General features: G+C 47.0%; 1 protein-coding gene across 6 annotated transcripts in view; it reads left to right on the forward strand.

Moving 5' to 3' along the window:
- The first annotated feature begins 7,649 nt into the window (after window positions 1–7,649).
- sorcs2 (sortilin-related VPS10 domain containing receptor 2) overlaps window positions 7,650–24,627 on the forward strand; it is a 161,472-nt gene continuing 144,494 nt past the window's right edge. For all 6 annotated transcript variants that reach the window (XM_030338710.1, XM_030338711.1, XM_030338712.1 and 3 more), the window contains exon 1: window positions 7,650–8,115. In XM_030338710.1, coding sequence (XP_030194570.1) covers window positions 7,750–8,115 — 366 coding nt within the window. In that variant the 5' untranslated portion in view covers window positions 7,650–7,749. The remainder of the gene's footprint in view (window positions 8,116–24,627) is intronic.

Below are 24,627 nucleotides of genomic sequence, written 5' to 3' on the forward strand. Positions count from 1 at the left end.
GGTGTGATCTTAAATTTACATTCCTTAACAACAATGCTGCAACACAAAATCTGTAGCTTAGAATCAGGTTCAATTAGCTTACTTAAGATTTTTTTTTTTTCTAACCTGCACTTGTGCCTTGAGCATCAGGCGCCGGACATGCTCACGCTCTACGAAGTCCATCACATCAGGGGCTACGCTGTATCGCGTTCTTGTTGAGGGAACCTGTTTGAGAGGATGCATGAGTGTATCGTATCTTTGCATGTCTTCTTCTGCAATGTGGTACAGCTGAACGCTCTTCAGACTGTTTGAGACCTTTTCAAAGAATGTGTGTCCATCTGTCATATCATTTGCTCTCGGGACCAGGTTGTCAGCTGCTCTTTTCACTGTTCCGCCAATGCCGTCCGGTGCGCCCTTACCATGGGAAGTGGGGAAGTGGGGAAGAAGTTCCATGTTGCTCTTGCAAACCCCAGTGTAGGGGGGATACAAGAAAGAAGGAAAAAATATTCTTGTTCTTATGCTGTTTACTTGAACCACCAGACCAAAAGTGAACGGTGGTAACCTGTGGATATCTCGTTTTGATATATTTTAGTACTGGATCCATGTTTGTCCAGATTGCTGCAGCATCCTGTCTCTTTGACTCTGAAAGTGTGCAAAACCCTGCCTTTCCACCCTTAATGTAATACAGCCAATCAACTTCCCAGCCACCTTCACAATATGGCTGAGGTTGTTTTTGTCCCTAAGGCTGATGCCCCCATACCAGGCAATAAAAGAAAAAGTGAGAACAGATTCTATAAAAGATTTATAAAAATAAAGACAACATAACCTTATCGACATTGAAGGAGTTAAGCTTCCGAAGGAAGTACAATCGTTGTTGCCCCTTCTTGCAAATAGTATAATAATAATAATAATAATAATAATAATAATACATTTAATTATTAGTATCAGTATTAACGTGAAATTTGAGTTTATTGTCTATCATTGTTCCCAGATATTTATACTGGTCAACCATCTCAGTTTCCATTTATGTATGTAGGTGGTGGTGAACAAGATTGGTTTCTTCTAAAATCAATGGCCATATTTTTTGTCTTTGAGATGTTAAGCTGAAGAAAAGACTTGTCACACCAACTGACAAACTCATCAACCACTGGCCCATGCTGAGATTCATGTTTATGCAGTATAACCTCCATCGAAGCTCTAAACCAAACAGTAGGTGGCGGTAATGCACCATATTGGTTTGCCAACCGCCAAATAAACACAAAAGAAGAAGAAGAAAAGAATTTCAAAGATTTTTCAGGTATATGCTTTTAAGAAAGCCCTTAATTCACTTGAGAAATGTGTGCTTGGCGGTTTCTGGATGTTGTATGCTTATCAATAGACATTTTGACCATGTGAATGAGGCTGAACATCAGGTTTATCAATGTCTCAATGGAATAATGCTTTGTACAGGTGTTCCTTTGGTTGAGAGTTTGAATCCCTATTATAGCATGCTGAACATGACTTTCGGCCACATCTTCATCAACATCTTTCCTTCATAATTATTTGTCATATTTATATATCTTCCATTAGTGTGTTCTTGACTTTTAATTTTGCTAATCACCGCTTGTGGTTATATTTTTTATTCATGTTGATTATTTTTGTTTGGGTACAAGGGAAGGGGCTTAACCCACAAGTACTCAGCCCATGATTGGTTACTTGTGTCTATACCCTCAATCATTTCTACCCAAACTGTATATAATGATAACATTTATATGTGGTTGCATATAAATTGTTACTCTTGTTACATATGTTTTTTCTGTAAATGTCTATTCTTATTTATCAAATAAATTCTAAGTTTTTTATTCTTATACCTGGTCCTCCTCTACTACTTGCTGCTTTGTTTCCCCCTCTGTGATTAATAAAGTCCCCTCCATGATATCTTATTTTCCCAGCGTCTCTGTAGTACAGTGGCTGACCACCAGAAGACAGCAGATCCAAACAGAGGGAATTCTGGCACCTAGGCAGGACCCCTTGAGGAGAGAACATGGAATAGAAGCAAAGACTAGAGGTGAGTGACAGTGAGCCTAATGTGTTTACGGATTTTTTTGGCCATCTTAGACATGAAAAACAGAAGAGTTTCAGTTGATGATCATTAATAGGCCTGTGGAAACACTAGCATTGAGATTGTGTATTCAGGAAATCACAAAAACGTAAAATTATCTTAAGAAATTCTCTCGAGAATCGTTGTGTTTCCAGCCCCCAAAATTAATGACTTTGTGGGAAAGATAAGGCTTGATCTATATTATTTACTCACCTTATTCATTTATTCATTTATTAATGTCTTGTGTATAATTTTGCATTACACCAACATTGATCAAAACACCAGATTTGATGACTAAATGAATAAGCCATCTTTATATGGATAAGAACAAAAGAGCAATACAAAATCAAGCATACAACCGTGGGTCATAAAAATGTAATATATTGTGGTCATAACTCGGTTAAATTTATGTACAGTATTAAAATATCCATAGACCAGTATATTTTTAACTCCCCACTGCAGAACTCAACGCTGCACATTTTTTCCTGTAGTAATAATAATATTGGGTGATCTTTTATATGTTTGGGTCTGTCCAGCTAAAATTGGCCCCTTTATTATCACACACACACACACACACACACACACACACACACACACACACACACACACACACACACACACACACACACACACACACACACACACACACACACACACAGTGGAGCTAATTGATAAGCACACTGTTTCTCACTCTCTTGGCTCCCCCCCCCCCCCCCCCCCCCCCCCCCTGCACCTCACACCTGTTCTTCTGCGCCAGATCAGAAGCCCCTCGCGGTAGGAAGGAAGGAAAAGACAAATTATTAATTTTGCGAAAAGTGGAGCAGCAGCAGTCTCTCGTTAGCGACTTTGTTCGGTGGCGGGAAGCCCTATTAACTCCCCATTCCGCGCGCCTTGTTTCTGCTTTGACGGCGCCTTGCAGCGGTGGGGAGGTAACCGCGTCGTCCTTTTAGTGAAGAGACGACGGGAGTGTGATGCTCCAGCTGTCGCCTGGCACAGCGCCAACATCAGATAAACGTGCACCCTGTCTCCCGATATAGCCGGCTCACTCTCTCCCTGTTGAGTTGACACACACCGCCACGCGCTATCCTCAGGGCATGGATAGTGTGTATAACCCCCCAAAAGATAGGCCTTAACGTGGTACGAACCCCATTGTCTCCTCCAGCCAAACCTGTTGGAATCCTACCTCATCTCTTAAGCACAAGTTCCAAACAAGTTGATACGGGTGAAAGTGTTTGCACAACACAAGCCCATTATAGATGACGGACTCAAATCGACATGAATATAATATACGCATAGCAACATCTCCATTACAAGTTTGAACTGGGCCATGGCTAGTGAGAGCCGTGTCTGTTGGGGGCCTATCTAGGCTAAGGATACAGTGGGTATGAATAGTCATAGGGAGGGGGGAGGGAGGGAGGGAGGGAGGGAGGGAGGGAGGGAGGGAGGGGGTGGAGAGCCGTCCTCGGGGACGATGATGAGTGCGGTTCAGAGCTGTCTTCTTTGTTTACCAGAGGAATCCGAGGGAAAGAGTGTTTCTGGTTTCTCTAACGCCCTGTGTCATGAGGATCAAGAGGGGGAGTGAGAAAGAGAGAGGGGGAGAGAGAGAGAGAGAGAGAGAGGGAGAGAGAGAGAGAGAGGGAGAGAGAGAGAGAGAGAGAGAGAGAGAGAGAGAGAGAGAGAGAGAGAGAGAGAGAGAGAGAGAGAGAGAGAGAGAGAGAGAGGGAGAGGGGGAGTGAGAGAGAGAGAGGGAGAGAGGGAGAGAGAGAGAGAGAGAGAGAGAGAGAGAGAGAGAGAGCCAGAGAGAGGGAGAGAGGGAGAGGGGTGGGTGAGAGAGAAAGAAAGATAGACATGGAAGAAAAAAACAAAGCCTCCGCCATCAATACAGATTGTGAGTTTTTTTTTAATACATTCCCAAAGACCTTCCGTGCAACAAGACAACATGTTCAAGGCTGTTCCATTATTCATCCACGGCAATCATCCCCGGCCTCTCCTAACCTCTTCCCCGTCTCATCCGACCAGACTAACAAGGCTTCTGCTGAATCACCCAGACGGTGTGTGTGTGTGTACAGGGTTATCAGGCACGAGGCAGCAGAGGTAAATGGCTCACTGGGGGCCTCGCTGATTTCGCCTTGTCCTGCGTTGTTGGGCATTACTAATGGATGACCAGCAGGGGGCAGAAAAACACATGTTTAATGGATGCTTTTGGCTTCTTACTACGGGGCTGGGAATAACGTAGAGAATAATGGGGTGTATAATACGCATCTCTCTCTCTCTCTCTCTCTTGCTATGTCTCTTCCTGCCGCATGCATTGTGTTGTCCGGACAAATTGAAGGGGCTGAGAAGGAGTGGCACAGAATATAAAATACATACCACAACATACAGCCCTTGCATGCCATTGTGGAGAATGTATACTACTGCATGTATGTACAAAATGTGCTTAGTATATGCCAGATTAAGGAGGGTTCAACACACTGATACAATTGCAATAACAAACAACATAGAAGAGGATAGGATTGAGAGAGGGCATTCTTTTTTTTTGATTTGATAATTTGCTGGATTATGAATTTAGTGCAAGTAACTACCATCCCAAACAAATGTAACATTTTAACTGATGAAAAAAAAGGGACATCATTTATACTATCCAGCCTCCACTAACACGTACGCACACACACACACACACATGCACACGCACCCACAGGCACACACACACACACACACACACACACACACACACACACACACACACACACACACACACACACACACACACACACACACACACACACACACACACACACACACACACACACACACACACACAGGCACCCATACAGTCTTGCATTGTTGTTGAAACCACTGAATAATTATAATCTTCTGGTGCAGATCACACGCAGACATCTACACTCTACACACACACACACACACACACACACACACGCACACACACACACACACACACACACACACACACACACACACACACGCACACATTACATACACCCTCTTCTACATCTGCTCCCTAGTACGTCTCATCCTGCATCCCTCAACAACCCGATATAATGGAAATCACTTGAACTATTTTACCAATTCACTCACAAATAGCCTTGTTACTGGGCTGTGTATGTGTATGTATATGAGCGAGAGAAAAATATAGTGTGCGTGTGTGTGTGTGTTTGTTTGTGTAAGAGATAGTCAGAATGTGTTTTTGTGTGTGTGTGTATGTATGTGAGAGATAGAGAGAGATTGTGTGTGCGGGGGTTTCTTTCGGTCTCAAATCCGCATAGACCGCAGTGCACGTATTCAGCCTATACTGAATACACGGTGCCATGTCCAGCAGTATGGGGCTGGAACGTGCACTCTGGCCCTGCACAGCGCACGTACGGCCAGGGCAGACAGACCCAATTAAGTTCACTCGGGCATGCATTGCACCTGGGGTGAGGTAGCATGGTCATCCAACATTCCACGTGTGTTTGTGTGTGTGTGTGTGTGTGTGTGTGTGTGTGTGTGTGTGTGTGTGTGTGTGTGTGTGTGTGATAGGGGAGGAGTAGAGAGCAGGGGAGAGGGTAACAGAAAAGGGGAGAGCGAGACAGAGCGAGATTAAATAGAGAGAGAGAGAGAGAGAGAGAGAGAGAGAGAGAGAGAGAGAGAGAGAGAGAGAGAGAGAGAGAGAGAGAGAGAGAGAGAGAGAGAGAGAGAGAGAGAGAGAGAGAGTATGAGGAGCAAAATGGATTTTAATCGGGGACGACAGAGCGTGACTCTGAAGATGGGTGGGTTAGGAGGAAAGGCTGTGTGTGTAAATGTGTGTTTGTGTGGGTGCGGTTTGTGTGTGTGTGTGGTTGTTTGTGTGAGCGTGTATGTGTGAGCGTGAGTGTATTTGTGTGTGTGCAATGGGGGGAGGTCAGGGCCTGTCTGGCAGGCATGATGGCTCGTTCTGCCATTTCCAGACGTTTGTTAAATATACATGAAGTGTGTGGGCAGGGGGTGTTTCCACTAGAGACGACGCTAGGCCGTCAGTGTGTCATGCATATTCTCCCGCCACGGTTTAATGGTCACAATTGTGGGCACCACGTAGACAACAGAGGTCAGGTGAGGGGGCGGGGCACATGACCCCCCCCCCCCCCCGACACTCTACTCCTGAGAGAGAGAGAGAGAGAGAGAGAGAGAGAGAGAGAGAGAGAGAGAGAGAGAGAGAGAGAGAGAGAGAGAGAGAGAGAGAGAGAGAGAACTAATGCATGGACGAAAACAAAGCCTTCACCACCACCACACAGAGAGAGATAATGAGCTTGTAACATGTTAGCCTCCCCCAGCCCCCTCCCTGCCGTTATCAAATATTCAAAACCGGTGTGCTCTGCGTGTTCGGTTCACCTCACCGGACACCTGAGTGTGGTGGTCCGTGAAAGACCCCTCCACCACCATGTACCCCCCCCCCCCCCCCCCCCCCCCCCCCCACCCAGTCATCACCCACCCTACACAACAATAGAAACAGCCTCTAACACATAAACAATAACAACAGCCGCAGCAAAACGACACTTCAACTCCATCAACTGAAAGTCTGATCTGGCTTCCGACAAGGTCGACGCTGGTGTTGCTGGGAAATCTCTTTCTCAAACTTCTTTTTTCAAACTCAGAGCGAGTTGTTTCCAGAGAGTTTATTAATTATCCATGAAGGTCAACACACTTTGGGATTTGTTGTTTCGGTGTTTTCAGTCGATTGTTTTTGGGGAAGTTTGCTCTTTGTTTAACTCCATAGAATAATGCAGTGTCATCCTCCAAAATGGCCTTCTACATTTTTATAAATCTTCATCTGTTATTCTTCATCTTACTGCATTATAACAAAGAAATAACTATTATATTACCTTTAACTATTACCTAATCTATTACAACATGTTAATTTTCTTGCTGCATTTTCAAAGGGGTTGTGCGTGTCACAGACGTCGGGATAATCCAATCGAATCTAAACCGTAATCTGTATTTCATTATACGAGATGATTCTTAATTAATGCTCCATCTCTCTGTCAGATTAGCACCACAAATCACACCGAACCCCCCCACCCTGCAACCACCGTGTCTGCACCACTACCACTGAAACACTTTACACTTAGACCTTACACCAAACTTAACACTCTTAAAACTACACCTCTCTACACTTATTATTACTTATTACCACTGTTTTAGTTTATCTTATTATTAATTGCATAATTTTATTTTATTACACTTTACACTAAAGTTAACACTCTTAAACTGCACCTCATTACTTATCATTACTTATTACTACTGTTTTAGTTTATATAATTATTTATTATTGTGATCTATGCTGCTACTTATTTTTGACTTTTTTTTAACATTTTGATTTTTGCATATCTTTATTTACTTTGTCTTGTATTTTTCCTGCTATATAGCTGTTGAGAAGAATTACAATAAGATGTAATAAAAGTAAAATAATTCTGATTCTGATTCGAGACAAGGAGACGTTCACACAAACGACGACAGGGGGCGCCAGAACGCCGCTGACGTGACCACGCTGGCTCCACCGATGCGTCCCACTCCCTCCCTTCCCCTTCTGTCTTTCTTCTTGCCTCTGTCTGTTTCTTTCACTCGGCATACACAGTAGCACACACCTATCATCCATCGTATCTTCCGCACGCATCCTGCTCGTTCTCGGCTCCGTTGTCCGCGCGTAAGAGCGCTTTATGGTGGCGCACAGCATGGCAACCCTGCACCTGAAAGGCTTCGACTCCTCGCCGCACCTGTGTGTGGTACTGCTGATGATCGCCTCGGTTTGGATGGCATGCACCGGACCTGTACACGGCGGCGACTCCGGGAGGTTGGCGTTGCACCGGATTGACGGGGCGGACCGCGCGCTGGACAGCGGCGATGGCGTCACGGACGGCGGATCGGTGGAAGGGGGAGCGATTCTGGAGCATTTGTCCCGTTTGAGGAGAGCGGCGACGTCCCAGGGCAGAGTGTCCCCCCTGCTGAGCAGCTCCTCGTTCGTGCTCAAGGGAGATGCCACGCACAACCAGGCGATGGTCCACTGGACGGGGGAGAACAGCAGCGTGAGTACCCGTTACCCGGTACCATATACCTGCTGTCCCGGTAGCCCCCGATGACGTATCGCCTCGACATCACCGCTCAGAGCCGCGTCCTTTACGCAGCTTCTAATGGCAGTGCGTTACAGTGGATTAAGTTTTTAATGTTCTTTACGCACGCCCATTACGCACGTACGCACGAACACACGTACGCACGCACTCACCCACACAAACACGCACATAAACAAACTCTAATTTCTCCTTCACATTTCTCTCTCTCTCTCTCTCTCTCTCTCTCTCTCTCTCTCTCTCTCTCTCTCTCTCTCTCTCTCTCTCTCTCTCTCTCTCTCTCTCTCTCTCTCTCTCTCACACACACTATCCCTAGAGTTGAAAATGCCGGTGCTTTTTTCCGTTTAACGGATCCTCCTCACCGATGTGTTTTGCATCATGAGCGCCTCATCTTACCAGGATGTCTACTGATGGATGCGCCACCATGACCATGCGCCTTCGGTGTGAGCCTACATGTCAGTGTCTGGCTGGAGGGGGCGTGAGAATCACCGAGGGCACCCTTTGAAAAAATTGACGCCATGATTGAATTATGATCAGAACATGGAGAGGTTATGTGTTGTGTTCGATCACGGGATGTGCATTGAGCTGTGTTGTATTAAAGTCAAACGACACGAGCGCAGCGCAGTAGAATAACAAGCCCTTTGTAATTGGATATTGACATACTGTGTATGGTGGGGACATCTCTCTCTGTCTCCCTGTCTCTCTCTCTCTCTCTCTCTCCCCCCCTCCCGGCCCCTATTTCTCCATATCCAAGTGCCTTGTCGATGAAACAATATTATCACTGTTTCAGTGGAGAGTGGCCGCCCTGACACCAATTCATCCATTTTATTTGAACATCATCCCCAGAAAACAAGAGGTGGTTGGTTTTTTGTAGGTAATGAGAATGGTTTGATTGCAGGGCGGGAGTTTTGAATTTAATTAAATTGAATGGTTACATTTGGACGGCAGAGTTCAACACTAATAATTGTGATGTAGGCTAATCATCGAGTCTTGATGTTGGCCCCGACCCTAAACGGATCCCTCGGATCTTAAGGGCCGAGGGCCCAGTCATTGGTACTTTGACATTTACTACGATGGTCTAGCAGCAATGAAGAGATTTGACATCACCCCCATACTCAAACACACACGAACAACCCCCCCCCCCCCCCCCCCCCCCTGATGAAATTAATTGTGTTAGTCCATCCTTCATTTTAAGCTGAAAGGTGGTAGACGGTGGGGAACTCAACTTCCCAGTCCAACTTGATAAAATAAAGGCTAAATGGCACAATCAGCGACGGCTGACGTTGTAACGGCGATCTGGACGAATAGCTGTGTATTAGTGGTGTTTTAACTCCCCCCACCTCCCCTATTCCCATCCTCTATCAACATACCCGGGACACTCATGAACACGCTCTCTCTGACACACACTCGCATAACACGCATCCTTCCTAATTGCATATGGGGATTGGGACTAGAACGAACAAGGCATTTTCCAGCCGCAATGAATTGTCTTCTCTTCAGATAAAACGCATTAGAGGCTTGTTTCTATGTCGGTATTATTGTTTGGCACGTGGGTAACCTCAAACTAATTTTATTGATTTCCTCTCCTTCATTATTTTGGCAGTTGCCAAACGTTCCGAATATGATCTTTATTGGCCACTGTTGAGGTGTGTGTGTGTGTGTGTGTGTGTGTGTGTGTGTGTGTGTGTGTGTGTGTGTGTGTGTGTGTGTGTGTGTGTGTGTGTGTGTGTGTGTGTGTGTGTTTGTGCGTTGGCTTTGTACTAGCAGGCCCACTGTATGCATTACACTCAGTTTCACAAACAAGTAAAAGGAAGCTTGACTTAATTTCTCTTTAATAGACGGGGAGGAAAAGGGAGCGTGTCAGAAAAAAGGCGAAGGGTATTCGTAATATTACGACCAGAAAGAGTAAAAACAGTGAACGCAGTCGCCGTCCAGACCATCCTTCAAGTTGACACACAAGAGATGCTCAGATGCTCGATGCTCTTGACGCTGTACCTTGTTAGCTCAATGGCAGAACAAGTCCATATTCGGTCTTTACCCATAATGCAATAGAATTTCAGCCAGAACTCAGAAACCCAGTATTGGAAAGTTTGGAAGACCCCCTGTAGTAGAACAGGACCCTTTCTTACTGTTCTAGTCCCTTCACGGACAGCTGAACCCGGGAGGACTTGGGGACCTGAAGGACATCATGAAGTCAACCGTTTTGGAATACAAAGGCCTTGACTGTCAGAATTGCTCCAATGTCATTTGAGGGACAAGAATGGGTACAGAATGCCCACAGGCAAACACACGCACGCACACATATGCACACAAAAGTACTGTCTGTTCCGTATGTTACTCTGGTCAGAAACGCATGGCTTAAAACATGATACTAGCCTTCCGACTGGAAAGAGTCTCTCCGGTTAAAAAGGGCTCTCTTTGTTCTCTCTCCATCTCTCTCTTGCTCTCTCGCTCACTCCCTCACTTTCTCCCTCTCTCTTATTCGATTTTTCATCCCTCCACTTATGCTGACTCTCTCTCTCTCTCTCTCTCTCTCTCTCTCTCTCTCTCTCTCTCGCTCTCTCTCCCCCCCCTGGTTTCTTTCGTTCTTCCTCCCCCAACCCACCCCCCTAGCCCGGGCATTGAAATGTTCTATTAATGTTCTCTGTTTGTGGTCCCCAACATGGTCCCTGTGTGTGTGGATGTGTGCGTTTGCCTGTCCTCGTGACCACCTCTCCATCGGGGTCCACTACCTAATGATCGGACGAGTAACGGATGACAGAGGGCCCTTACCTGGCATGTTGACCTGGTCTTTTGATAAATGATAGAACATTTGAGAGAAGTGTGTGTGTGTGTGTGTGTGTGTGTGTGTGTGTGTGTGTGTGTGTGTGTGTGTGTGTGTGTGTGTGTGTGTGTGTGTGTGTGTGTTGCTTACTTTCTGGTTGCTACAGTGATTTACGAGTCGCAAAAGGGAAGCTGACAGTCTTAACTCTCCTTTGAAAGACTCTTGCACACACAGACCGGGACACACACACACGCACAAACAAATATATCAATACACTCCCACGGCAGACATGCTTAACACCTCTGGGTAATGTTTTTTCCAGATTTAGGAGTGATCTCGGTTAATAGGATGCCACAGTTGACCTGTTATTACCTTTAATGTTGTGTCTCAAGCCGCAGATGAGTTTCCATGTACAATTCCTCCTGCTTTACTGTACCATTTTATAACATTGGACACAACTCCCTCTGTTGGACTACAACTCATCCTTTATGGGTGCTTTAACTCTATTGACAGCCACTAAACGGTACATTATCATCCAACCGCCGTCAAGCAGTCTAATTAATAGAGGTGGGGCAACGTAATTGATTAACAGTCATCCGTGTGTGTGTGTGTGTGTGTGTGTGTGGTTGTGTCTGTGTGTGTCTGTTTCTGTGTCTGCGTGAGTGCGTGTGTGTGTGCATGTGCGTTTGGGGAGGGGGGTAATCACATAACGATTTGTGTTAAAGGCCAACCTCAATAAATGTATGATGACTCCACCCCCTCTCTTGCAAGCTTTCTTATTCAAGTCGTCATGTATCACGTCTGTCATCATACTGTTACAAAACTCTCTCTTTTAGAGTCCTGAATTGTCCCAAGCCCATCCCTTGCTCTGTGAAGTTCATCGCCCACTGACACCACCCGCCATACCCCCGTCTCCTCTTCATCATCGTCATCATCTTCATCACTCCCCCCCCCCCCATCCCACCATCAAGGTCATGAGACGACTATACACCATCAAGCCTGTCTCTGCACATCCCCCCTACTACTTACCTTCCCCCAACCTCTACTCCCCCCACCACCACCACCACCACCACCACCCACTCATTCTAACGAAACACAAGGAACTCGTGATCCGCATCTCAGCCAATCATGGCGAAGGATTATCCCTGTTTCTAATCAAAACTAATCTAAACAGGATACTAGCATCTGCATTTTATTAGCAGATTTGGAATTTTTATCAAGGGGGGGGGGGGATTTTTTCTATTGACGCACAACGTATACTCCAACATGCTAGGATACACACACGCACACACAACTGAATAACTCCTTTCTCGTTGTTTTCTCAATCACACACGCGCACACTTGCTCTCTCTCTCACGCCCTCACTAAGTCCCCTTGGCTTCTGACTCCATGCAGGAGGTATTGGTTCACGCTTCTCATGCCGAACAGACAGATCATTTGACTCCCTCCCCCCCCCAACCCCCTCTTCCTCTTCCTCTGCCTCCCCCCGAGCCCTCGATGAATATTATTTGCACATGTGCCGCGAGCCTATCACATCATTTCTCCTGACTCTGCCCATCCCGTGCGCTCTCGTCCCGTGCGCTCTCGTCTCGTGCACTCTCGTCCACATAAACCTCTGAGACTTAAGGGGCCGTTCCTCACGGAGGGAAGGAAAGGAACATAGGGGATCTTCTGTGTAGACAGTCAGGCTTTGTTCAACGACTCTTCAGCTCTCTCGTGTCTGGTGGTGGCAAGTCGCTAGCTCTTTGTGGTTAAATTATTGTTGTTTGTTGTACCGGATGATCGTGTCACGTGCAGGTAGGGGATAAGGTTTTGCCCAAAGGATGCTTACAGGTAGACTACTGCAGAACTGTGGAATCAAACCTGTAGCCCTTCGACTTCGATGATCCTGCCCCCGTCCCCCATAAACCATAATCTATCACTTTCAACAATGGCCGTTGAGATGTGGGTGGTTTGGATGCATATGGTTGTATATTCCCACTAGCTCAAAAGAGCCTTAAGCTTTTGTGTTTTTAGTGTTTCTCCCTCACCTGCTTTCTCCGCGACAGGTCCTTGATTGCATTACAGCTCACTCTCGCTCTCTCCCTCAATGAAAATCCTTCTCCTTGACTTGAAGTGTTATATACGCTAACAGGAATACATATTGGCAGGCTCCACACACAAATCGTATTTCCTCCTTTTAGTGTTGCCGGCATGCCGGCAACACTAAAAGGAGGAAATCCAATTATTTCTGAGCTAGGCTTTTGTTTTAAAGATGACCTTTTTGTGATACAGTTGTCGTTCGCATGGAGAGCCAGCGCTGTGCTCTTGATGCATCCTCCTGCGCTGATTAGAACACAGATCGAGCCGCTGTCTCTCCTGCCAAACACCGGCAGGTCTGACGCAGGCGCTAGCCAGTGGCAAGTTAATTGGCTCGGATACAAGTTTGTGTACACACACGTCGTGCGCACACGCACCCTCCCACGACCCGACGGTGCACACCCCTTCGGGATTATCCCAGCGGATACAAATTGGCGTGCGTGTTAGCATTTGTAGCGTGCGTTGTGGACATGCAAGCGTTTTAATGACTGAATGCGTGGATTGGATTTCAATCACAATCTTTTACACGATAAGAGCAAAGCACGTACACAGACGGACAGACGGAGCGATGCAAGTGTGCGAAGTGAACGAACGCATGCAAGTGTGCTCATGGGAGGTACACACACACCATTAGACGCAACACACACGAAGCTAAAGAAAGACACCATGCAGGCCGATGGTCTCTGTGGGTTCTGTTGGTCGCCGACCAGACCGCCTCTCCGCGGTCGTCCTCTGCAGCATGTCCTTCATCATCGTCGTTGTCTAATGAGCAAGTGAGCTTTGGAGACCTTTGAGTTTGCTGTGCCTTTTTTCTTGAAACATGCCATTGTGATTATCACACTATGTGTGTGTGAGTGTGCCGGTGTGTTTGGGGGGCCGAGATCTTTCGTGTCACCTAGCAACGGCAAGTAAACAAATAAACAGTTTTGTTGGCAGAATGTCACGTTGTGTGCTGGGGTTATTCGGTTCCTCCTACCCCTTCAAGCTCCTCTCGGTGTCCGTCTGTCTGTCTCTCACCCTCAGTTGGCCCTCATCTGCTCGGTCGTCTCATCAACATCTCATCATCTCATCGATATGTGTCAGCCCCAGACCAGAATCTCACCTCCATTGTCTCCACACCCGACTGAAGACTTTGTCACCTCCATTTTCGACATTGTCTTGATACCCCCCCCCGCCCATCCCTCCCTCCCGATCCTCATCCTCATTCTCATGCGGGGCCTGGTACGTCTCGGTCGAAGGTTCTCTCGGTTCCAGCGGTCTGTCTGAGCCCCTCCGTCGGTCAGGTGATGTTCCGGTCACGGATTCACACACAGCTACACACAGCCGCACACACATACACAGGGTTCCCTACATGACTCCTTGTACAGTACATGGTGTTTATTCGATATGCACTGCCCCGGTACCACTGCAAACGAGGGCAAAGGATGAGATTCTTTATTGCACTCGGACGAAGAGTGGGGAAGCCGATATGTTTCAAAGAGTGTGGAGTGCTGTGGGGGATTGTGTTCGACCGTTCTAGAGTCAGTATCGTGAGGGTCTCGCTGTGCTCCTCCATAGATCGTTCAGGGCTATGTTGTTACGCGTAAAGATTGTTCAAATCTAAATGTTGTAATGTAAAGTACGTGTGTGTGTGTGTGCGTGTGTGTGTGTGTGAGACTTTCTTTTAAACTGGTCCTGTGTTGAGATCCGGGGTCTCTCCTCAACTGAGGAATACCTACAGAGTGAGTGATTGAATCTCCCCTCAGTTGTTGTGAGAACCCCTTTACTCTTCTTCTAGCCCTCATCCTCTACCTCCACATTTCAAATCCCTCGAACCTTATCTTTATCTATTTCCATCGGTTCCATGAGATGATCACCAGACCTCATTCCTTACGTAATCGCCTTACATATTATGTATGTCCCTGTTGCTTGGTACATGTTCCCCCTTTTTCTTCTAGCTCTCCCACTTCTTGGACTGAAATAGATGAAGCTATCACACTCGCATCTCATGCAGTGCTGGTGTCCATTATCGGGTTTTACTGCACAAACTGACAGGGATATATTCAAAAGTAATGACTGTGTGTGTGTGTGTGTGTGTGTGTGTGTGTGTGTGTGTGTGTGTGTGTGTGTGTGTGTGTGTGTGTGTGTGTGTGTGTGTGTGTGTGTGTGTGTCTGTCAGTATGTCTGTGTGTGTGTGTGTGTGTGTGTGTGTGTGTGTCATTCCTACTTTTTTCTTATATAATACCCGTCTCAAACATTAAAGAGCTCTGTGCTTAAAAGTGTGTGAAGCAAGTGAGTTGTTTTGGTCAACAAGCATTTTCTCTTTCTCCCTCTTGTTTGTTTTGGTCTCCAAAATGGGTTCAGTGCTCCAAACGGCCATATGTGGTTGTTGTATTTTTGGAAGAACAAGTCCAGCACGATAACTCTGTACCACTGAGGTCTACTGGAATGACGGGTAAACACACACAAACTCACACACACACACGCACGCACGCACGCACGCACACACACACACACACACACACACACACACACACACACACACACACACACACACACACACACACACACACACACACACACACACACACACACACACAGCCACACACACACACACACGCAGAGCTTTAATGCCCATCAGACATGAATGGGAATTAGCATGTGTTGATGGATGAAGGCTTAGCGGCGGGAATTTTCCGCCCAAAGTAAAAAAACCCTAAAATGAACCGGGATTTTGCGACTTCTGTCGACCGCAATTACTGTGCCCTTGTGGCGAAGGGAGGGTGAAAAGGAGGACTACGAAGGGGGGGGGAGAATTCATAGCTAGGATTCGGAGACTCTCTTTCATCTAGATTGGAGCCTGAATCCCGAGGGCCATGCCGGTAGCGGCCGTGCGAGCAGATAACAGGCCGCGCGTTGCGTTAGAGAACGACGGTGCCCGGTCGCTGTGATCCGCGGTAACAAGCTATCTCGCAATAGCGCTGGGGGCTAGCAGACGGTTGGACTGTTTCATGGCTTCGTTAGCCTGCTCTCTCCATCTGTGTCTTACTTCTGACCCCCCCCCCCACCCCTCACGATCTCTGTATGTCTAGAACGCTCTCTCCCTCTCCTCATTGCACTCTTTACCACTAGCTCTGTCTGCCTCCCCCTCTCTCGCTCTTTCTCTCCCTCTTCCTCTCTTCCTTTCTCTCTTTACCACTTTCTTTGTCTCTGTCTCTCTCTCTCTCTCTCTCTCTCTCTCTCTCTCTCTTTCGCTCTTTCTCTCTCTCTCTCTCTCTCTCTCTCACCTCTCTTTCCCTCCCCTTCGCTCTCTCTCTCTTTCTCTCTCTCTCTCTCTCTCTCTCTCTCTCTCTCTCTCTCTCTCTCTCTCTCTCTCTCTCTCTCTCTCTCTCTCTCTCTCTCTAACTCTCTCTCTCTCTCTCTCTCTCTCTCCCTCTCTCCCTCTCGCTCTTTCTCTCTCTATCTCTCTCCCTGTCTCTCTACTTCCACACTCTTCCATCCATCACCCTATCATTCTCTCTCTCTCTCTTTAACTCTAATCTCTCCCTCTACCCCTGTCCTTCTGTTGGATTCTCTCCCCGTCTCTCTTTCCTGACCTTCCTCTCACTCACTCCTTCCTTCTGTCTTCCACCTTTCTCTCTACCTAACGGTCTCTGTCTCACTCATGCGTGTGACATGAATGCGAGCGAGGGAGCCCTGTGCCTACGAGTGAAGAGCGAGAGGGATGGAGGGTTGGGGGGAGATGCAAATCACAGACAAATTGAATTATTGTTTGGTAATGGCCCTTGTCACAACATGAGCAAGCGACAGCGGGAGAGCGAGAGAGAGAGATTTCGCTACTAGCGTTCTATATTTAGTGTGGCCTGCAAATGACAGTGGGTGGTTGTGTATTTTGGTATTTTTATCATATTTTGTTGTGGTTGTTTGTGTGTGTGTTGTCCCATATAAGAATTTGACCTATCTGAACAAAGACGTACATTGGGGTGGGTACACACACGCACAGTTATGTACACAAAGATGACCGTTTACAAGCAGGGGCGATATATTGTCAATACTATTGTATCCATATTTTGATGACGCATTGCATTCCTCTCTCTCTCGCTCTCGCTCTCCCCTACCTCCTGTCATGACAGCTGCCCCCATCAGCCAAACCAAAAGAATCCTCAACAAACAATACAACTGAACCAGGTCGCCAACCCTACTGGGGTTCATGCTGTTGCTAGCGGCTTGGCCTGCTGAGCCAGACTACATCCGTGAGCACAGCGCAGGGGTCTTTCAGGGTGTGCGTGTGTGTGTGGCTCGGTGTAGATGCAGTACCCTTTCCCTGGGATTCGTATTTCTTGCAATATTTTCCGAGACTGTCTGCCTGTGTGCGTGCGCACGTGCGTTCCAGACAGCAGGCCATCATCATCGTTGTTCTCCGTAGCGTACAATGTTAGGGTGTTTGTTCACTGCATTGCAGTGGGCCTCGGTGCTTGGAGTGCGCATGCACAGGCCCACATGTGAGAGATCCGTGCAGCCCAAACAGGGGGTCGCTCGTCTGTCCACCCCGGGTCGGGTGTTCCTGCCCAGGAGACTCGAGCATTCCCAGGTTTAGCTGTTTTGAAGAAACAACATAATGCGCTTGAGTGTTTGTCACGCACGCCTCGCCCCTCCCCCCCGCACAGGAAATTGCAGGGCAAATTGCCGGGAAATGTAGGACTTGTCAGAGTTGTCGAAAGGTTTCTTTCTGCCCGTCTGAGAGTGTGAGGGACTGGGCAGTGTGTTTTCGGGTGGTGTTTCGTCTGGTCGTGCCTGGATTCTGCAGAGTGGTGGACTACAACTGTTAGGTCGCACGTTTCAAACTGTCAAATTAAAAAAGCAGGCTTCTCTTTTTTTTCCCTCTTTTTATTCCTGGAGGTGGCCTTCAGCGCGGCAGCCAACCGGGCTGCCGCGCTGCTTGTCTCTGGGTTAGAGGGGGCAGGGGGCTGGAGGGCCAGTTTGCTAGCTTTTCTGAGTAGCGTCGCTGCCCATGTCACGCTGGGGTCGTCCCAATGACCCCATTCTTGTGAAAAATGTTGGCCGTCTTTTTTGTTTCGCCTTATTTTTATTCAGAACTTTAAATTGTTTCTCGATTGAGGCGGATTCAGACGGGTTAAGAAGACGCAGCTGTCAAGTGTGATTCGGCTCTCACAATGTTTAAATAACAAGCTTGATGTTGATTTGTTATGAAGGGAAAACCTTTTTTTTTGCATTCCATCGGTGCTCATGATAGTCACTGCAAAGCATCGCAGGGTTTTATCCTTTGGAACTTTGCTTAATACTACTATATATTATATGAATATTGTACTATATTCTTATTTAAGAGCTGGAAACCGAACAGACTGTTTCTGGGCTGAATATATCTCCTCATTATCATCAAGGCTCACCTGGGGCCAGGAAAAGCCTTCCGCTGGAACGGGACGACTGGATATAGGGTTGTGGAGAGGCCGGGCAGACCTTAACATGAACTCCAACAATGCACCTCTTTCCAACGTGTTGCCGGTGACACATTGCATTAAATGTGTCATCGGCAAAAAGACGACGTGGGCAAAAAGACGTGTCATCGAAGGCAAAAAGACGGCGTGTGCGCTATCATCGATCCATTAGCTCCTAGCGTCTGCTAGCTAACACCTTTCTACCTGCTACTCGGCCTTTATCGCCGTGACAATGACCCTGAACCCAGATGGGTTTAATGGATATTATAGTGGTGTGGCACATCGCTCCACCAGTAAAAGGCCACCCTTTTGGAGGGGGGGGGGGGGGGGGGGTAGAGATCCATTTACTGCAGTAGGATCTTGTTTTAAACACCCGTATTGTAAAGATTATTGTGGTAGGGCTCGGGAGGAAAGTCAATGGGGGGGGGGGGAGAGGTTAGTGGGTGCAAAATTGCAAGGTAATTGCTTTCCCGCCCAAATGACAAGGGAAGTATCGGCCACTTCCTATGGAACGAGCCGAGTAACAAACTACTGAATACAGAAGAGCCACTATCTCCACTACATCACGGGGAAATAAATCGGCTATGATTCAGTGTTTGGCTGTTTTGTGGACGGGTATTGCATGTTTCATCTGTGCCCCGACTACTATTCACAATTCCCAACCTCTCTCCTATTGTCAACCTCTCCCCCTACGATTGCTTTTTTACAAATAGTGACACAATTTGTCAGGGGCCAGACGCCTCTTTGTCAGTACGAGTCGCCCGCTTGTTTTCGGGACAAAATGTAATTTTTCGTGATGAATGCATGACATGTGTGCTGGTGGCTGTGCCGCTATTAGCTAACTTGGGGCTCGGTTGCAAACAGCTGCTCTCATGCTCGCAGACGTGCACTTGGATGCCAACGTGCACACACACACACACATATGCAAGCAAGGGCGCGCTCACACACACACACACACACACACACACACACACACACACACACACACACACACACACACACACACAGCCATTTCCTTTAGTTGACGCCTAAAGGGGCATTTATGTGGAGGTTGGCATGCAGACCCACAAACAAAATCATCGTCAACATTAATTGGACTTTTGTGTGGAAGACAGACAGACACAAACACACACACACACACACACAAACACGCAGGAAAGGAATCCTGAGCACACACTTGCATAGTGGGGCATGTTGACAGCTGTCTAGGGCCTTTCTGTTTGTGTGTCCGTGTGTGTGCGCGTGTATGCCTGTGTGTGCCTGTGCGTTTGTCTTCGTCATAGCAGATCTGTGTGTTCTACGGCTGCGTTTTACTTCGAGGGTCATGCTGTGAGCACACATGTCCCTTCCCTAATAGCCTGTCTCTCTGCGTGAGTGCGTACACACACTTTTACATGCACGATGTTGGTAAATCCTGCCTTTTGAATATTTCTTAAGACTGTGTCCCTTTTCCAGAATGGCTGCTGTTAAAGACCACTTGTGATCCCCCCCCCGAGCCCTCAAGGCTCTGTAACGGACCCAGCTCAAGATCAGCCAACAGAGCTATGATTTGTCATCAAGTGCCTCTCGAATTCTGCCCATTATAGGACAGAACCGCAGCCTTTGCGGCCGCCTTTATTGTCTAAAGCTTTGCTCAAACTAGCCGAGATAGCTTTACTCCAGCGAGACGAGATGGCTTAACTTCAACTACCCGAGATAGCTTCACTTTAGCTAGTGGGCTGCATAGCTTCACTCCATCTCGCCGAGCTTGCTTTACTTAACTAATAGATAGCTTCACTGCAGTTTGCTACGAGCCTATAAGCTTCAATCCAGCTAGATGATAGCATCAATTCAATTCAATTACATTTAAATCGGTTTCTTTTTCAAGAGTTTAGGTAGCACAGTTAGAGGTGACAGGTAAAAGCGAGACAGCAGGCCAATACGTTCGGGCGTGGCTCCCATGACGGACAATGGCATCGCTGGATGAGTCACTGGAACAACTGGTGTACAACTTTGATGTACAAAGAACCAGGCTCATGCATGCCCTTCAAGGGCCTCCGCTACGTGCTTCATGGTGAAGGATTTCACACGCGGGAGGACCTTTATGTACATGTCAATAAACCCAGCATCCTCTGGGCTACTTCACATGCAACAACAATGCAGAACATACCAACGTATCGCTTTGAACACACACACACACACACACACACACACACACACACACACACACACACACACACACACACACACACAGGGGTCCCTCCCTAATGTTTGTGGCGTGAGGCCCGTTCCACTCGATCCCCCTCAGACAAGCAGCTGTCAACTTTTCCATGTTTTATTCAGCTTTTGAATAAAACATCTTTTCGGTTCCTCTGTTGTTGTACCTTTTTCCAATCTTACAATCTTTCCAATCTATTATTCCAATGAAGGCTATGTCCTCGTCTTTTTTCATTTTTTATGGAATTGGACGCACTGATTCAGGGCCCAGACAGAACTTGCCAGAATTGACATGGCGGGGATATCTGACTTGCACCTAAATAATATGACATGCAAAACAAACAGAACACTTTCATGAATCAGAAAATCAGCCCTTAAGGTAGTGTTTAGCAACCCTCCAAGAGCTGCTTCTTAAAGGAGAGAGCCACCATTATTACCACAGCCCAAGGCCTGGTTGCTTTGCTCAGCAGAACTCTGAGTTAACCCAATCACCTTGACTATAATACCCTTCTCCTGAAAACGATGTGTTAAGCAGTTGCAAAGGTTTCTAGAAGGGTTTTGGACTGGAATGTATTGTGACGATCCCCGGGTCTCTGCTGACCACGCAAAATACGAGGACTCTCGCTACAACGGTTTGTAATGGTCTTTCGGGGCAACCGTCTATTAAGCCTAGGGCCGCAAAACGTGAAGCCTTGCTTCAGTTTGCTTCAGTTTGCTGCAAACTGAAGCAAACTGAAGCAAGGCTTCACGTAGCCTCTGCTGGATACTGGACTGGATTTAAACTCCTGGCACTATTGAAACTCAATATACAACCCCAGAGGAAACCAGGTGGAACACCGATGGAGAAATAAATGCAGGGAGAAGCAAGTCAGTCACGTCAAGTTCTCGAAGATAATAATACAGAGCATGCACAGCTGGAAGAAAGCCCAGATGCTTCCTTGTTTACACGGCAACCTCAAGAGTAGCATTGGATGCAGACAAACATAGTTAATAGGATTCAACGAAAATGTGGAAGAAACTAGTGAAAGAAATGGCAGTTAGGGAGTAAATACATGTGGTATCCTACTCAGGCTTACTTTATCCGTGCAGCCTTGAAAATTACTTTGCGGACATGGTGACTAGGTGGCTAGGTCTTACTGTTATCACCCCCACGCATACACATACCCCAACCCAGCCTCTCTCTCCCCTCCTCGAGGCTGTCCTTTTGTCTGAGGCCAGGATTCTCATACCCAGCCAGACAATGGCTAGGTAACCCGGCCCAGAGAGAGAGAGAGAGAGAGAGAGAGAGAGAGAGAGAGAGAGAGAGAGAGAGAGAGAGAGAGAGAGAGAGAGAGAGAGAGAGAGAGAGAGAGAGAGAGAGAGAGAGAGAGAGAGAGAGAGAGAGAGAGAGAGAGAGAGAGAGAGAGAGAGAGAGAGAGAGAGAGACCAAATTAGATCTTTGCGATGCCCGCTCGCATAAGAAGTTAGAATGGGGGTGGTGAAGGCTAATCTGATAATAGGCCCCCTTTGGCAGACTCTTCCTGCTAGCCTTGCACAGTCATCTATCAGTGCTGCTCTCCCAAACTCTCCTGTAATTACATATTCTCACCGTGGAAACTGTGGGAGATGGGGGCAAACATGGCGGATAAACACGGGAGGAAAAACCTCTGATGCGTGAGACATTGCGTGAGGTTTTCAGGAAGGAAATAAACGGCCAATGGAAAAAAAGAGGGAAGGATTCCTCTCTGCTCACCCAGAATGAAAAGGAGGGATGGAGAGGGAGTGAAACGTTGGTTAGCGTGCGTATCGAATGATCACAGGATGTTGTCAAACCGTCAGTCAACGCCCAGCATTGAACAAAGCGTACGTTTCTTTACGAGTTCTTTGTTCTCCTCGTGAAGCCGTCACCACCAGCAGACCACGCCCCCTTTCTGTCAGGAACTGGGCACCTGCGTCGGAAAACCCCCAGCACTGCATTGTGGGAATGTGGCCAAGGAGAGGAGAGGTGCAGAGTTGTGGTGGCACCAGATTCATTCTAGCAAGTGAGCCACTGAAACTGCCACAGGATGTAGAAAAGCTGGCAGAGACTCGTCTCTCTGGTGCACCATAGCCATTCAATCCTGAGTCCTTCACTGTGATCAGGGCAAGCAATGGAAATCCACTCTCTTCAGAATGGGACTAATTGCTCTTGCAGACCCACATTTTGACACAGTTCACATTCACAAGAAAATATTTTAAACTCCCACGGTATTTACGCAATTTTTTAGAAATCCTGTCTTGTACTGCCCAACTATTTTCTTGGCGACGCAAATAGGCAGCCATGAGTTGTAGTAGTGGGCAGCCTGGCACTGAGGGGCTTCTGTGGAACGCCGGAGAATTGTGGAATTCATGGTTCATTGATTATCATTGGTTGTTGGATGCCATTAAGAGACTGGTGAGCCATCAGAGGGATGTCTTATGTGGTCACCGTCGTGATCAGAAAGGCCTTTTTTCCAGACAGCAGTGGGTTCCAAGCTAACGGTTCAGCAGGGGGAGAGCTCTAGTCAGAGGGAGTTGTTGATGCTTTGACCCAGATCTATATGTGTCCCAGGTCACATGCTCATGTGTTGTACAGTTATGTATATATATATAGTAGGGAACCCTTTTCATCATTCTCCCAGTCCCCCTTCCACCGGTTATCACAGTCAACTTTTTGCAGGGAGCACCAGCTGTTGTCATAGGCTCTATGTGCCGGCCCCTGAGGCCCCCCAATACTGCCCTTGCACCCCTTTGTTGGCCCCCCCGGTGCAGAAGGGTCAGATTGTCGCTGATAGTGCCTCTGAAACCGAAATGAAAGGGAAACAGCTTTGGAGTGAAACTGAAAAAGTTAAATGTGAAACGGCTTTGCAGGGGGGTTTGGATAAGGTATTCTGTCGACGTCTTCAGGGAGTCTGACCCCGGGCGATCGAGGGTGAGGGGGGCTCTGAAAGCCTGGAATAAATACTGTATATCAATCACCCAAGTCTGTGCCACCATCTTCTTCCACACAAAGACACGCTCTGAGCTTGGACAACCAACCACCACCACAACAACAACAACAACGAAAGAGAGGTTATGTGGCGTTTCAGCTGAGCCTCCCTAAGCCTCTGTGTTGAGTGAGTTGGCAAAAATCTGATGAGAAAATACCCTACGGTTATTTTTGTTGGAGCACCCATTCCATTGTGCTTTCAGATTTTTTGTGGCATGTTATGTGCAACAATGGCTGAGTACCGCTCCCATCTACCCGTCCTCAATTAATGAGCTTCAGTCAAATTATACAATGGTAAATCAACAGGCAAAAACCAAGGAAAGAGGCAGACGTTGGTACTACTTAGACAGCCTTTTCTTATGCACAACACTTATTTTTCGAGTTTGACTAAAACAACCCTGTTATGTTCAAGTATAGTATATATCTAGAAAAGTCAATCGCGTTACTGAACTAAAGTCTGTTTTCCACCCCTAACCCTAACCCATAAAGAAACACACTTTTACCAAAGTACCAACCCTATCTTTGTGATTGAGATGACCAGACTCCTGGTCCCACACTGGTCTTTGGGTCAATCAGATTTGGTGTGGGGAGACGGAGGGGGCTGCTACCATGGACCACTGTTGGCTATCATTGTTTTCCACTGAATAACAAGGCCCCCATTTAACCCCAACCCAATGGGTTCTTTGACCAGCAGACCTCTAACAAAAGTTATTGTGAGGGCCGGGCCAGATCGTACCCTTTAATAATATTAATAATCAGACAATACATGTTCACCCGTCAATGACACACTGACCCAGCGAAGGGGCTCGGGTGGAGCTAGTCTGTGATCGAACTCGCCAGAGCTGCGATAAAGGGTTAGAACATCCATGAAAGTGATCCCGACTTGCCTATTTCGGGTTTGTCCCGTGGTTGAAACTGGGATTTTTCCCCATTGGAATACTAGATGCTAAAATTTAGATCAAAGAATGAAATTGGGTGTTAATTGCATGAAGAAAAATTATCTCATAGGC

This window comes from Gadus morhua, chromosome 17 (assembly GCF_902167405.1).
Source record: "Gadus morhua chromosome 17, gadMor3.0, whole genome shotgun sequence".
In the NCBI taxonomy this organism is placed as follows: Eukaryota; Metazoa; Chordata; class Actinopteri; order Gadiformes; family Gadidae; genus Gadus; species Gadus morhua.